This window comes from Amorphotheca resinae, assembly GCF_003019875.1.
Source record: "Amorphotheca resinae ATCC 22711 unplaced genomic scaffold M430scaffold_4, whole genome shotgun sequence".
NCBI classification, from domain to species: Eukaryota; Fungi; Ascomycota; class Leotiomycetes; order Helotiales; family Amorphothecaceae; genus Amorphotheca; species Amorphotheca resinae.
Genome location: NW_020194474.1, coordinates 179,243 through 192,450, shown reverse-complemented (window position 1 = coordinate 192,450; position 13,208 = coordinate 179,243). Strand labels below are relative to the sequence as shown.

General features: G+C 50.5%; 5 protein-coding genes across 5 annotated transcripts; 2 read left to right on the top strand and 3 right to left on the bottom strand.

Moving 5' to 3' along the window:
- Positions 1-503: 503 nt before the first annotated feature.
- M430DRAFT_274153 (hypothetical protein) lies at positions 504-2,133 on the top strand. Its single transcript, XM_024865603.1, has 5 exons — positions 504-895; positions 946-1,224; positions 1,284-1,528; positions 1,597-1,865; positions 1,916-2,133. Exons 1-5 carry the CDS (start codon positions 712-714, stop codon positions 1,977-1,979), a joined length of 1,041 nt encoding a protein of 346 aa, XP_024722049.1. The 5' UTR covers positions 504-711; the 3' UTR covers positions 1,980-2,133.
- A 470-nt stretch (positions 2,134-2,603) lies between these two features.
- On the bottom strand, positions 2,604-3,591 carry M430DRAFT_57300 (hypothetical protein; the record flags this gene model as incomplete). The annotated part of the gene is made up of 2 exons (XM_024868665.1): positions 2,876-3,591; positions 2,604-2,682 (listed from the first exon to the last, which is right to left on the bottom strand). Exons 1-2 carry the CDS (start codon positions 3,511-3,513, stop codon positions 2,604-2,606), a joined length of 717 nt encoding a protein of 238 aa, XP_024722048.1. The 5' UTR covers positions 3,514-3,591.
- A 528-nt stretch (positions 3,592-4,119) lies between these two features.
- M430DRAFT_98887 (hypothetical protein) lies at positions 4,120-5,029 on the top strand (the record flags this gene model as incomplete). Its single annotated transcript, XM_024870149.1, has 2 exons — positions 4,120-4,192; positions 4,272-5,029. 2 exons carry the CDS (start codon positions 4,120-4,122, stop codon positions 5,027-5,029), a joined length of 831 nt encoding a protein of 276 aa, XP_024722047.1.
- Positions 5,030-6,264: 1,235 nt separating this feature from the next.
- On the bottom strand, positions 6,265-8,700 carry M430DRAFT_26434 (hypothetical protein; the record flags this gene model as incomplete). The annotated part of the gene is made up of 4 exons (XM_024865395.1): positions 6,265-7,885; positions 7,945-8,377; positions 8,437-8,477; positions 8,543-8,700. The coding sequence occupies 4 exons, from the start codon at positions 8,698-8,700 to the stop codon at positions 6,265-6,267; spliced, it is 2,253 nt and encodes a 750-aa protein (XP_024722046.1).
- A 433-nt stretch (positions 8,701-9,133) lies between these two features.
- M430DRAFT_33959 (hypothetical protein) lies at positions 9,134-9,990 on the bottom strand. Its single transcript, XM_024866463.1, has one exon. The coding sequence runs from the start codon at positions 9,592-9,594 to the stop codon at positions 9,343-9,345; it is 252 nt and encodes an 83-aa protein (XP_024722045.1). The 5' UTR covers positions 9,595-9,990; the 3' UTR covers positions 9,134-9,342.
- Positions 9,991-13,208: the final 3,218 nt, after the last annotated feature.

Here is a 13,208-nt window from a genome sequence, read left to right as displayed (position 1 = left end):
ATAAGCCTGAGTACATCCCCTCTCTCTCAGCGTTTCTGTCTCTAGCTGAATTGCACGTGTTTCTCGCGTCCGTCAGCGATTCCCTCTTCTTTGAGATCCATCCATTCTCCTCAATGCAGACTTGGTCTATCAACCACCGCTACAACTCAAATTCTACAGCCTTGCCATAAATCTGTTGTTGCAGCAAAAGGTAACTTTAGCGTCTATCGCTGATTAGCTGGCGTATTTAGTAAGGGTTGCCAGGTGTTTTCTAGGAGGTGTGTCTGAGATCCACGAATCCTATCCTTGCGTTCTGTTCTGCGTAACGTTGGGTAAGGAGCTCGAATAGGGCAGCAGTCCCCTCCCCCCTGGAATTCTGGGTAGTAATAATGGTTGTGAGCCGTGATGGCCTCCTTTGCAAGTGTAACATTCTCGTTGAAGGTCTATCATGGAGGCCCCTATTGAAAGGCTCAGGAGGGCACCGCCTCTTGTCACTGAACCATTGGAAGCACATTTGCCTAACAATGACAGTGACAATCAAGCTAGACCGCTTCGCAATATGCCGCTATTTGCAAGGACCAGATTCGGTCGGATTCAACAAGGTAGGAGCGCCTTTGTTGGCCACGAGGAAAAATGTAGCAGAGCCCGACACAATGCTAATGCCTACTTCTAACGAAGACTGTGAGCAGACTCAAGGTATTCAACAAAAGAAACAATGTTTATTCGTTGGAGATGTTGAACTTACTTTGCGAGGATACAGGAACTTCTTCAGCAACGAGCCCCCTCCTTGTCGGTTCTCTGCCGCAACACCTTCCTCCGACTGCCGCCGCCAGCTCGCGTAGCGACGAGCAGAGAGAATATGAGGAAATCAAAAAGGACTGGCAAGAAGCATATGATGATGTTACGTACGACAGAGGTATGTAGCTCTCAAACGTCTCCTGTGGAACGATGCTAACAATTTGAAAGTGGATGAGTTTGAACAAGGTATCCCGCGACTAGCTGCCCTGATCAGCTCCAACGAAACCTTTTGCCTTTTCCGAGGATTCTTTCCATATGCTTGCCGGATCCTTCTTCATCGCGAAATTGAGTTAGAACAGCTAGTAAAACGGCTTCACCAACTCGACGCCTCTGATGCCGCTAATCCTGAGATGATGTACAGGCTCAGTGGTGTTGATCTTACAGAAGGATTAGATCCTGAGCAGAAGGAGCTCTTACAACAGATTGAAATCAAGATAAGAGAGTACTGTGAGACCAAGGACAGCCAAGGTATTATGAGATCAACACTAGTTGCTGACTGGATATAGATGACTTTGTTTTGAAGTATGTTGATGTGAAGGCCCTTGGCCAGCCATCACCAAATAACCACCGCAGCCTCCACACTTGGATACTTCGGTATCTTCCTCTGAGGAAGGGCCATGATGATTTCATACGCCACGTTACGGATCTGGTCTCAGGAACAAAGAGTAGCGAGCCTTATGGGCAGCAGGGTAGTCGGCTCGAAGGAATAATAGAAGAATTTGCAAACCGCAGGCCCAGATCCTATATCAATGTATACTTTCCCCACCTATTTTCAGACGTTCCCTGACATGCCGAGCATTAAGACTGACCTCATATTAGCAATTCCTTAAGGTTAAGGAAGAACACAGCAAGCACCAACATCTCGAAATACACATCTACTCTCATACCCGCCTTAGGATCGTTGCCAACGTTGTTGCGGTATGCCTCGCAGTTGGCTTTCTGCTCACTCCCGTATTCATTTTGTTCCTGGTCGCCTTGTCTCGTGCCATGATGGTCATGGTCGTTGGCATATTCGTGATTGCGTTTTCCATAGCAGTGTCGGTAGTGTCTGAGGCTAGAACACAAGAAATATTGATAGGAACTGCAGCGTAGGCCTTCGCTTCTCTCTGCCCCCATACCCCGAACTAACGTATGATAGTTATGGAGCGTTTCTCGTCACTTTCCTCGGAAATATGAATCAAGGCTTCGCTCCTGGATCCTAGTGACTGCTGAAAATGCAAAGGAGGAGAGGAACATGATCAAATTGATACAGGTTCATGGTTTGGTGTGACGCAAGGCGAAAAGTTCTCTTCATCGAGTGAGCTAGGGTCCTAATTCGATTTTCTTTAATTTTTCGCCGTAGTTCGAAGTTTTGGTTGATGAAGGGAATGGTTTTTTTGAAGAAAGATAATCCTCGATTCGTTGATTGCCGGTCTTTAACGTCGCTGTCCTATTTTCTCCACATGATTTTGAATTTGACGTGTTTTGGCCTTCATCGTGAGCATTCACCGCCCTTTGGTATTTCCTTTCCTCAAGTCACAACCCGTACTTGCAAAGGCAAAGTCAACAAGTAGCTACACCAGTAACGTACAGAGGAATGCGATGCAGTTGCGTAGCCATTCCGGAAATCGAGGTGCTGTTGTCGAAAACAGAGGAAGTGCGAAATAGGTACAGGCAGAAGGGGTCCGAACACATCCAGATCACGTGTAGCCTCACCACTGCAAACACCAAGGATTTTTTGGTGAAGCCCCTGGGATTCTATCTTGGGATTAGAACGCTTATTGGACTAAGATTCGAAAAGAAATCGAAAATGGTCGTCCATTTCTTCCCTATTGAAGAACCACGCCTTATGCGCGCAGATTCCCCAGAATTGCTACCCCGCTGCCCCACCGCCCCGCCCACGCCCAAGGGGCGTGGTCACTGCTCCTATTTTATAGATATTTAGGTATAGTTCACTCATAGAACCCACACAGTGCATGAAGGGTAGATTAAAGTCATCTGCTTTCTGCGTTTCCATGTACGCCAGACTCAATACCCCACACTTAGACCTTACACTCGGCACCCCACTCATACAAAAGGATGAGGTTCCCCCCTTGCCACTCCCCGATCCCTTACATACCCCTTCCAGACCCCCTCCCACACCATCCGAAACTCCAACAACAGCTCCGCCAACCTCCCCCTCGGCATCTCTAACCTTTCCTTACCCTCCACATGCTGAATCAAGCGCCACACCATCATCTCTCTCCAGGCGCGCACGGCATCGAGCGGCTCCCTCCGGAGCGGGAAGGCGGCCGCAGTCATGACATCGCAGGTCAGGACACCGACCCAATGACCCCAGTTATTGACCTCGTCCTTGATAGTTGAGAGATTCCCCGGCGTGACATCGCGCATGGCGTAGGTGACTAGGAGGCTTTTGAGACGGTCCTTCAGGAGGTAGGATTCTTCAACGAGGGCGAGGATCTCGTGGGGTGGCGAGGGGAAGATAGAGCGGTTGTGGAAGTAGGAGGTGAAGCCGTATTTCTTGCCTTTGCATAGGGGGCAGGGATTCCTTTTCAGGGAGAGACTCTCGAGCTCTGCGCTTGGGAGAGTAATTTGGGGGAAGCTGGTTGATGGCTCTTCGTCGTAGCGCTGGGGAATCGGGGATGAGGGGTCCCAGAGCGGGAGATGGTGAGGTGATGATGGTACTGGGAAGCCAAATGGTTGAAGGTACTGGAAATTTGTATGCCCAGGCGATATCCCATCTTGAGGTGTATCCATGATGACAGTGTGGCAATGAATAGCGAGAATAATTGGAACAGAACCCACTTTTGTAAATCAACGATCAAAGAAAGCGGAATTTATGCAATGCAAGAGATAGAAGCACGCATGCTTGGCCCTCAGTACGTTCTCGATTCTTTAAGGGTTTCACGAACGGCAGCCTGAATCTTGCCTTCAAAATTCAGATCTGATACAAAGAATCCATTATTCTGAAATGTGGACTCCCTTAAATTTCTAAAGAAATCTAAGATAGCTCAAGACAGCAGCAAACTTGCTCCTTCTACCAAGGCTATAGATAACGGTCTCCATGAACGTTCACAACGTCGGTCTGCACTTGACAGCTCAATGAAAACACAAATAATCATACAAGTTTTGACCCCAAATCCCGTACAGAATAAGAGCGGTTTAGAAACCGTCCGCTGTTGAAGTTGTTCAGGAAATTAGCGACGAAGCAAGGAGATTCAAAGAAAAGGAGTATTGTTGCACGTGACACAAAGGCGGTGAAAGCTTCCCGGCAGAATCTCAACTTCTTGCATACCTCGAGTTGATAACCACTCCCCAGACATCATCACGAACCCCCTTCACACCCCTCCACAATACACAACCATGCCGAAAGAACGCACCATCAACCCCGCGCAAGCCCAGCGCAAAGCTGAAAAAGCCAAAGCCATAAAAAAAGGTATCTCCCTCTTCGCCCTCACCCCTCTCCACGCCCTCCCCAAAATATCCCCAGCTAACCACCACTTTCCACCATGTAGGCAAAGCCGAAGCCCTCGCGCGGCGCAACGAGAAGCTCGCGCGTCGCAACCCAGAGCGTCTACAGCGGCAGATCGATGATTTGAAAGCCATAGAGAGCAGCGGCGGGACATTGACGAACCATGAGAAGACGGTGCTTGCGGGGCTGGAGAAGGATTTACGGGCCGTGCAGAAAGCGCGTGAAGCCCTGGGTGATGCGGCGCCGAAGTTTGGAGGAGGACCGCGGACGGATGCGGGAGGGCACAGGTTAGGGAAGAGGAGGAGAGATGAGAGGGAGAGTAGTAGTGAGAGTGAAGAGGTGCCGGAGGATGTGAAATCGATACCAATGCCGAGAGATACGCCGCCACCGATTCCGAAGGAGGTTTTGGATCGGTGGTATCAGAAGAGGAGGGAGAGGATGGCGCGGGAGAGAGGCACGGATGCGAATGCGACGCCATTGGGTAGGGATGAGAGGAGTGCTAGCGCGCCGAAGGTGGAGGCGAAGACGGTGTATGAGGCGAAGCCGGTGGTGAGAGATCTGAGGAAAGAGGCGGCGGCGTTTGTGCCGGCGGCGGTGAGGCTTAAGATGGAGAAGTCGAAGGGTGTGGGTGGCTTGGTGGAGCCGGAGGAGGCAGATAGGCTAGAGAGAGAGGGTTATATGGCAGTGCGGCGCGAAGCGGAGGGAAGTGGGAGTGGTGAGAAGACGGGAGTTGATCGAGATAATACCACAGCGCATTCTAGGGTTGCTACGATCGAGGATGTGGAGGATGAGGATGGTTAAGCCACTGCTTGTTAACAAGATAATTCTAATATAAAGCCCAGATACCCACCATCTACCGCGTCCTATACATTCCAGTCCACTCTGCCTTTCCAAACCTACGAGCATATCTCAAACCTATCCATCCTACTTGGTCTTGTACTATATTAATGTATACAAGTATAGATATACATAGACACTACATGCAATACGTCTCTACGCTCTATGTGCTTGATACGCTTCAGCTCATGCTCTCAACTGCTGTTCAATGCTCGCAAAATATCCGAGACAAATAGGCAAGGCGTACCCAATGGAAAAGAAAGAAAGGAGAACTCTCCGTGGCACAAACCCCCGTTTACATCCAATATATGTTGGAACCAGGCATACGCTCAGGGGTCACTCCTAATCTGGGCTAGTCGATGATTACCGGGACAAGAACTCACTGTATACAGCGCATCACAGGATTCATAGCCAGAAAACATGCATGCAGGTCGCAGTCCAAGAGAACTCTCATATTGTTGCTGAAAATGACTGCGTGCTTGCATCAGGCCCGCTTTTTGTGCCAAACGGCAGCAAATCCCATTGTCTCTCTATGCAAGCATATCTACCATAACAAGAGACCCGACAGCATTTCATTGTCCGTTCACCTGTATTCACTCCCATCGCCACAGTTTGATTGATACACAGCGCCCAGTTTCTCCAGCCCGCAAGCAAAGCCCCTCTATCATTAATGAAGGCCGGCGCCCCCAAAACTGCCCATGCACTCAAATAGCACCCTTGATGCACATCCGCAACAATGGAAAGTAGAAATTAAATGCAGGACATCGAAGACGCCAATGCCCAATGCATATTACCAGAATGACTAAAACAAGAATATGCGCGTGGAACCGCATGCGTATGTACTGGTCATCCTTCACTATTAGATGGAGACACCAGAGACTGCTATACCTCCAGGTCCCCAAAGTCTATCCGGTTTTCATCATTATTGCCACGAGGTCGTTTCGTAGGCATGGTCATGTTTTCCCCACCCCCCGTTCACCATAGTCCTGACACCCCATTAAGCGAATTTGAGAAGACGAAATGTATATGCAAGCTGGAATCGATCGGTCAAGAAACGAGAAAAAAGAGCCTTGGTCGTGGACATTATTAGATGTGATCCGGAGGCTTGATGTCCGCAAGAAGCTTCGAGAACGAGAATAGTGCCACGTTTTCAAACATGGCACATATCAAGCAAGGTATTCCTTCCAACTCCTTGTCTATTACCGTACGTCCACCGGGGGTCGAGGACCGAGACTGCTCTGGCTGCTGTGCGCAGACGGCTCGGAATCGATGTTGGCACTATCACTACTCCCCGCGCTAGCGCTGGCACTACCCGTCAGACTTCGAACGTTCACATTATTGCCTTTTGGTGGATGAAGGGCGCTCACCCCAGCATATTGCTCAACTTGCGGCGACGGAATTGTATTGGCCTGGCCCGACGGGAGGCGTTGGGGCGGCTGACGCATTCCGTTCGGAGGAGTTCCCATGTATCCGTTGAGCGGTGACCGACCTTCATTCACTCCCTCGAGCTGTGGACTATACTGGGTACCCGGTGAGTTGCTGGTTCTTCTTGGGTATGGTCCATTTTGCGAGCCCCCATTACCATATTGCATCTCGTCGAGACGACCGATAGTCAGTGAGTTAGTCCTTGAATCGGACCCGATTTGGTGCCTGTCCACATTGGCATACCGATTTGACGAGTAGCCCATCAATGGATCATCCATTATAGAATCGTGCAAGCCTGGCACCTGGCTAATAAGTTTAGCGCTTGATCGGTTTCTTGGGTAGCCTGGGCGCATTAGTCTCCCGCTTTTCGATTGAGAGTCGAATTCGGGGTTTTTGCGCAGCTGGCTGGCGCTGGGTGCTTTGCGGTTCCGCTTAGATGTGACACTCATCATGTCGAAATTGTCAGGGTCGATCAGGGGCACAGGGGGGGCATCCATAGGATCGATAAAATCGTCATCGTCGTCATCGTCAAACCCTCCACCGTTCCGGATGGAAGGCGTTGGTGGACCTCGACGGCCGCCACGTCCACCGCCGCCCTTTCCCATGCGCATCTCCTGCTCTTTCAAAGCCACCTCCCGTTGCCGTAACATTAATTCGCGTTCTCGAAGCGTGAGTTCAGGAGTGTCGCCATAAACTGATTCGCCCGACTCAGGAATGTCGCTGTAGAGCGCCAGATGACTGAACTCTTCCCCGAGATCATTGCCCTCCATAGAACCCCTCCGAGACTGGTTTCGAGACGCATACCCGTTTCCGTTCATAGGCCTACCATAACCATTGGGTAAGCCGCCATTCGCAGGTGGAGGACCCCTCCGCATCGCACCGGGATGTGGTCCGTTCATGCTCGACGTTCTTCCTCTGCCCCTACCTGCTCCGTTTCCATTGACAGCGCCGTTCATCATGGGCCTGTTTGGAGGTGGCATTGAGGATAACCTAGGTGGAAGATTTCCGGGTACTGGAGAGGCGACTGCGGTGTCTTTTCTCTGCTGGTTAACGATATTCAGGTTGTGGAGGATGGAATACAGCGTCTCGATCCGGGGTACTTTTACACCAACTGCTTGGGCAAGTTTGATCGGTGAGCCCAGATACGTCTCAACTTCCATTGGTCGTTTCGCAGCATAATCTTGGTACATGATGCTGTTTACTTCGGTGGGTCGTAACATCTCGTTCATTGTTTGTTGTTTGAAATCCGACGGAAATGTACAATCCTGGGCATTGGCAAGGGTGATGAGTTCATCGAACAGGTCCGAGACCAATTGTCGCACGCCAACTTTCTCGAGCAGTGCTGAATGTGATGGAGTATCAAAGATGACGCTTAGCGGATGGAAAGCAATGGGGCTGTATATCAATAGTCAGCACGGGATATGTGAGTCGAGAGAAGGTACCAATTTGCTTACCCGATCATCCGCTCGTACTGCTTCTGCCGTATGTTCTGAGACACATGGCAATCAACCTGCCCACTGCTCAACGTCATAGCCAGAGCATCTGCCATATCCCCTTGTATCGTGGGAGGCATGTCCGGATTCTTGTTCGCAGGGCCCACCCATATTTCCGCGGATCCCTTATGCTCGAATTCGGATGCTCCTAGCTGATTGATCTCGGCGCCAGAGACAAGGGACAAAACAACGTTGCTAGGGAACCTTGTTTCAAGATGGGACTCGACGCCCAATGCGTGTGTGGTATTAACGATAATGCAGGTATGTTGGGGTGTAACCACAGATTCAATGACTGCTGCCAGGTCGTAAACGTCCGGAAGAGCCTTCACACAGAGCAGAACATAATCGAAAGCACCGTCCTTTGCACTCGCGGCCTCTTCTGGGGCGCGGACAACTTATTTCACAAATGTCAGCATTTTGCTCTTCCCCGGATGTGCTTGTTGAAAGACCTACCAGTTCGTGGCTTAAATCGCTCATTGCCAAACTTTGCGGATCTGTGAGGAGAGGACGTCAACTGCCTGCCGTCATTGAAGGCGAAGAAAAGGAATGCTGCACATACTTGAACGAGATGCCGTACTGATTTACAGCATCATATCCCGACTTCCACACCAGAGTCACGTCGCAGGCATTGGTGGCCTGGAGTCGCCAGGAGAGGAAAGCGGATACCGCGTTTCCGCCGACTACACACACGCTGATTAGAGGGATGTTGTCACTCATCTCGACATAAACAATCGGTGCACAGGACGAGAGAAAGGACAAAAAAAAGAGAGAACGCGGTCAGTGGTACAGCTCTCTCGGCCGTGGAAAAAAAGACGAGGGATGGTGGTTTGAAGGGTGGAGGGCTGGCCGAGGGTAGACCTACCTGAGAGAATCCTCAGCCGGGGTGGGGATGGAGCCATCCTGACCGAATGCGGGAACGTGGATGACCAAGTCCTTAGGGTTCAGCACCGGTGGGTATTCGGGCGCGGTGCAGTCTGCCAGTAGCAGGGAGGGACCCGTCAGGCCGTCCTAGACTCCTATAGTCGAGTGAGGCCGTTGCCAAAGGCCTCTGTACTAAGCTTTGCCTCGCGTCCTGGCACCAAACGACGGTTGATGCAAGCGGATCCGGGGAGGACTGCTAGAAGGCCTATTATTAACGAGCGTGACGCCGCGAGACGGGATGTGCCGAACTCGAGCAGCGGGAGAGGGAGATGCGGTGTGAGGCGCGAAAGGGGAGAGAGAGGACGGTGATGGCGGATGGAGGATGGAGGATGGCGGATGGATGGTTGAGTGAGAGATCGAGGATGCCCTGTGTACGTGTATGTACTGTGTGTGTATGTATGTATGTACGACCGTATGTAAGGTTCAGGTGTCCAGGCCTCACCTCGCGTAGCCGAGCGAAACGGGACTTGGGAGTTGGGGACCGTCTGGGACGTTGTATATTGGATGACGGGCTCCACCAGCGCCTGTTTGCCCAGGCGCGAAGGTTCGAGGAAGACTGGGGATTCGAGATGGACAAGGCCTCATGGACTGCTGGGCGGGTTCGAATGGGTCGATCGAGGGACTGAGAGAGTCGAATTGGCAGACGGCGACGATGGTATGGTATGGACAGACAATTCTCGTCGAGCACATGCAGGGATGGGTTGGGCTTCTTCGCCGGCGACCTTGGCTTGCTTACCCGCACAGTCTGCAGAGGGTCTTCAGTTTCGAGTCCTCACTGTTCGACTCTGTGCTTTTTCCTATGGCAGCAGGCTGAATGAAGCTTTCTCTTCTCGCAGCGTGCAGACAGGACAGCAGGCGCCACGCTCCGTTGAGCAGCTGCACTGGATACCGATCTCTTGGCCTCCGAAGGAGAAGGAAAAAAGATGGGAGGTAGAGAGAGGCAGAGAGAGGGAATGCAGGAGTCGTGTAAAGGCAAGGCAAGGCAAGGGAGCCGAGTACGTGCTATGCAAGTAGCATGTACCTAGGCACGTCCACAACACGAAGCAGTCGCGACGCAGAGCACAGAGCAAGGGCGAACGGACGAGAGGGTAGATGGCCGGATGATAATATGAGAGAGGTTCATGTCTCGATGCCTTGCTCCTTGTCACCGTGGGAGCATATCCTAATCGAGGAACGCCCCAGTTACTCAGGACCTCACTATCGTCGTATCGTAGTGTCCGCGTACTTGGCTCTCTACGGAGTAGTCCCTGGTTAATTATTGTCTATTACAGACTTCCAGTACAAGTAGCATTGCGGAGCAGAGGCAGCAGGGTTCACATATCACCGGGATTGTACGAAGGACAGTACAATAGCAGCAGACGGAGAAGCCTGTATAAGGTGCCTTATTCAACACCATGTATTTTTCTTCTCTTCTTCTTCTGCTTCTTCGCATTGCCCGGACTCCGACTCTCCGGCACAGGACTGGAGCTTTGAGTTTCCGGAGTCAAGAGAAGGAATCAATCACAGCCCTGTCCGTCCGTCGCAGATCAGCTCTTTCTTGCTTGCTGGCTACTACTCTGTTACGTGCTTGACGATGCCCACGCAGAAGCACGTGCAGCCGGGCTTAACAACACTGACCAAGGAGATCCTTTTGACGTGCGATGCCAGCGAGTTGCGGTATTACTTACTGTGGGAAGTGTCAAAGTGCATAGCCCGCCCATCACTGATTATCCCATGGACTCTGTACCCACTATCCAGGCCCACCGGCCCCTCCGTATGGAGAACCTGCTAACATAGCTATGGAGACACTACCAGCAAAAGTAAGGGGAAACCTGGAAGATGCCAAAATGCCAATGCTATAATATGCTATTTCTAAACATTTCTAATTAATGATGACTCCGTAAATAGCCATCAGAATCATGGCCCCAGCCGATATTGAAGGGGCAGCTAGTGGCGAAATGGCACTCTACTCCGTACATGCTTGTCCCGCAGGAAAACCGGTATTTTTTGCTGATAAGCCGCTGGTTGAGCTTGAGTCTTGGAATATACGAAGCCTGATTATTCCTGTGCCAGGTACACGGTACATACCCAATGACCGCCTCAATCACACAGCCGGCAGATCCGGATAGAACTTTTTTTTTTTTCCTTTCTTCTTTCCTCCCCTTGATACAAAAGACGACGTCTCTTCTGCATTATTGGTCCTCAACTCCCCCCCTCACCGCCGCTGGATATGTATGTCGCTGCTTGCGGCCACAGGGAGGAGGGATCTAGGACCACACAGAGAAATGCAGACATATGCTCGTACTGTAGATGCGGTCCGTAGAATTTTTTTTTTGATATCGCGACTTCGTGACAGGATGATACACGACACGACACGACACGGTCCACCGTACGAAAGACATGTTATCATTGATGTCTTACAGCACGCAGATAGGGCGAGCCCCCCGCCCGACTATTGGAAAGGCCTTGCCGGATTTTCACGGCGGGGAGGAAATACTCCGTAATGATAAAAAGAATCAAGAACTAAAGATACACAGCGAAAGAATAAAAAATCAATAGCGCATAAAAAGGGAACTCAGATGCACAATACTATGTCGCAGGCTGCCAGCCCTTATGGTACCTAGTTAGGTAAGGTAGGGAACTTGTAAGGCTCAAGCCCCTTTTCCTCCTGTACCTAGCATGAAGATCTATCCTATCATGTATCTAGGGGCCTTGCTAAGGACCTAAGGTAACGATTGGAACTTGGCAGTTAACTGGTCTCCGAGGTACACCTATCAATCTATATCAGTCTATATCACGGGGGTACAGGCTTGTGGTGTACTCCATCGGCTTTTGTATCCATTGAAGAACTGCGGAAGAAGGCGGCAAACAACCAACAGAGACAGGATGGAGCTCTATTGTAAAAGCAGTAAATAGCGGTAGTAGGTACCTAGTTAAGAAGAGCTTCAAATTTGTAGGAGGGTCGCGATATGCAAAAACCACGAACGCGTCTCGCATCTAGTACCAAGTATAGGTACTATCCTGTCACCTATATTGATCAGTACACTCCCGATCTCGAGTCCAAAGTCACCTACCCAGGTACCTACCTACTAACCTACCATACCTACCTAGGTAGTCAAGCCCAGCCCAGCTAATTCTCTAGCAGAAGCCTATTTCCACAGTTCCTCTCGTGTCTCTCCACAGATTATTCCCAAGCGAAAAGAGGGCTACCTCGGCCCCATGTTGTAACTCTTGATCACAGGAACACGAAATACGAAATCCCTATATGACAGTTCGTTCCACGACTCCTTCATAAAATGCCCGACGTTAAGGTATCGATGCTGCACCTGCCCAAGATGGCATATATATATGCGCCACAATGCTGCCAACTACTACTACTCTACTTACTTATTCCCCATCCCCCCATCACCCCTCGGATCATCCATCGATCCGAGCCGAGCCATCCCCCCTTTTCTTCCTCCCTTTCCCCCTTCTCCCTCCCCGAGAAAAGAAATGCGATACAGTTCTGTATATGTATACAGTATGTATGTGCACCATACAGTACATCTACATTCTCGTATCAATCAAGACTTGCTTTTCACAATTATCCTGCGGAGAAAGGACCAATGATACAACGATGAAGAGTAGATAGATACTGATATTGCAGATAGATAAGGTAGAGCACGAGAGTCCTGTACCTCAGATCCAGAGATGCTAGCTCCTTCATCTTTCTCCCTTCTCCAAACCAAGCCCCCGATGAGCAAGAAATAATCGGTCCCTTATCTCCACTACCGGCATCTCGGCCCCCGTCCTCCCCTCCTTCTTTTCCTTCCCCGTGAATATACGTTTATTTACCTACCTACTTGCCCTGCCTTACTCGCGAGTCGCGGGTCTTCCTGCATGCATATATGTACCGAATATCTTCGGAACCCCCTTTTGCTAGCAGGATCCCGCGGACTGCTTGTCTTGCCTTATCTATAGGTAAGGTAAGGTACCTTGAGCTACCTCAGTTAAGGTATAGGTAGGTAGGTTCTAACCCAATTTCGAGTTCTCCCCCTTTTCTTCTTCTCTTCCTCCCCTCTCCCCTATCTCGTCATGCTGCCATGCATCAATCGGAAGGACTGATCCACGTACGCACGTCTCCAAACACGTAGAATCTAGAGGAACACTGCACCAGTGCCAAACAGAGAACACATTACCGCGCATTTACATACCTATTCACGTACACATGTCGCTGGTGAAGATCGAGTGAAGATCGAGGAGAGAACTTTTGTATTGCATACACTGTAGCATCGCATCTCACTAGTTTGGCCTGAGCCACGGTACGATCCATTCATATGTTGACC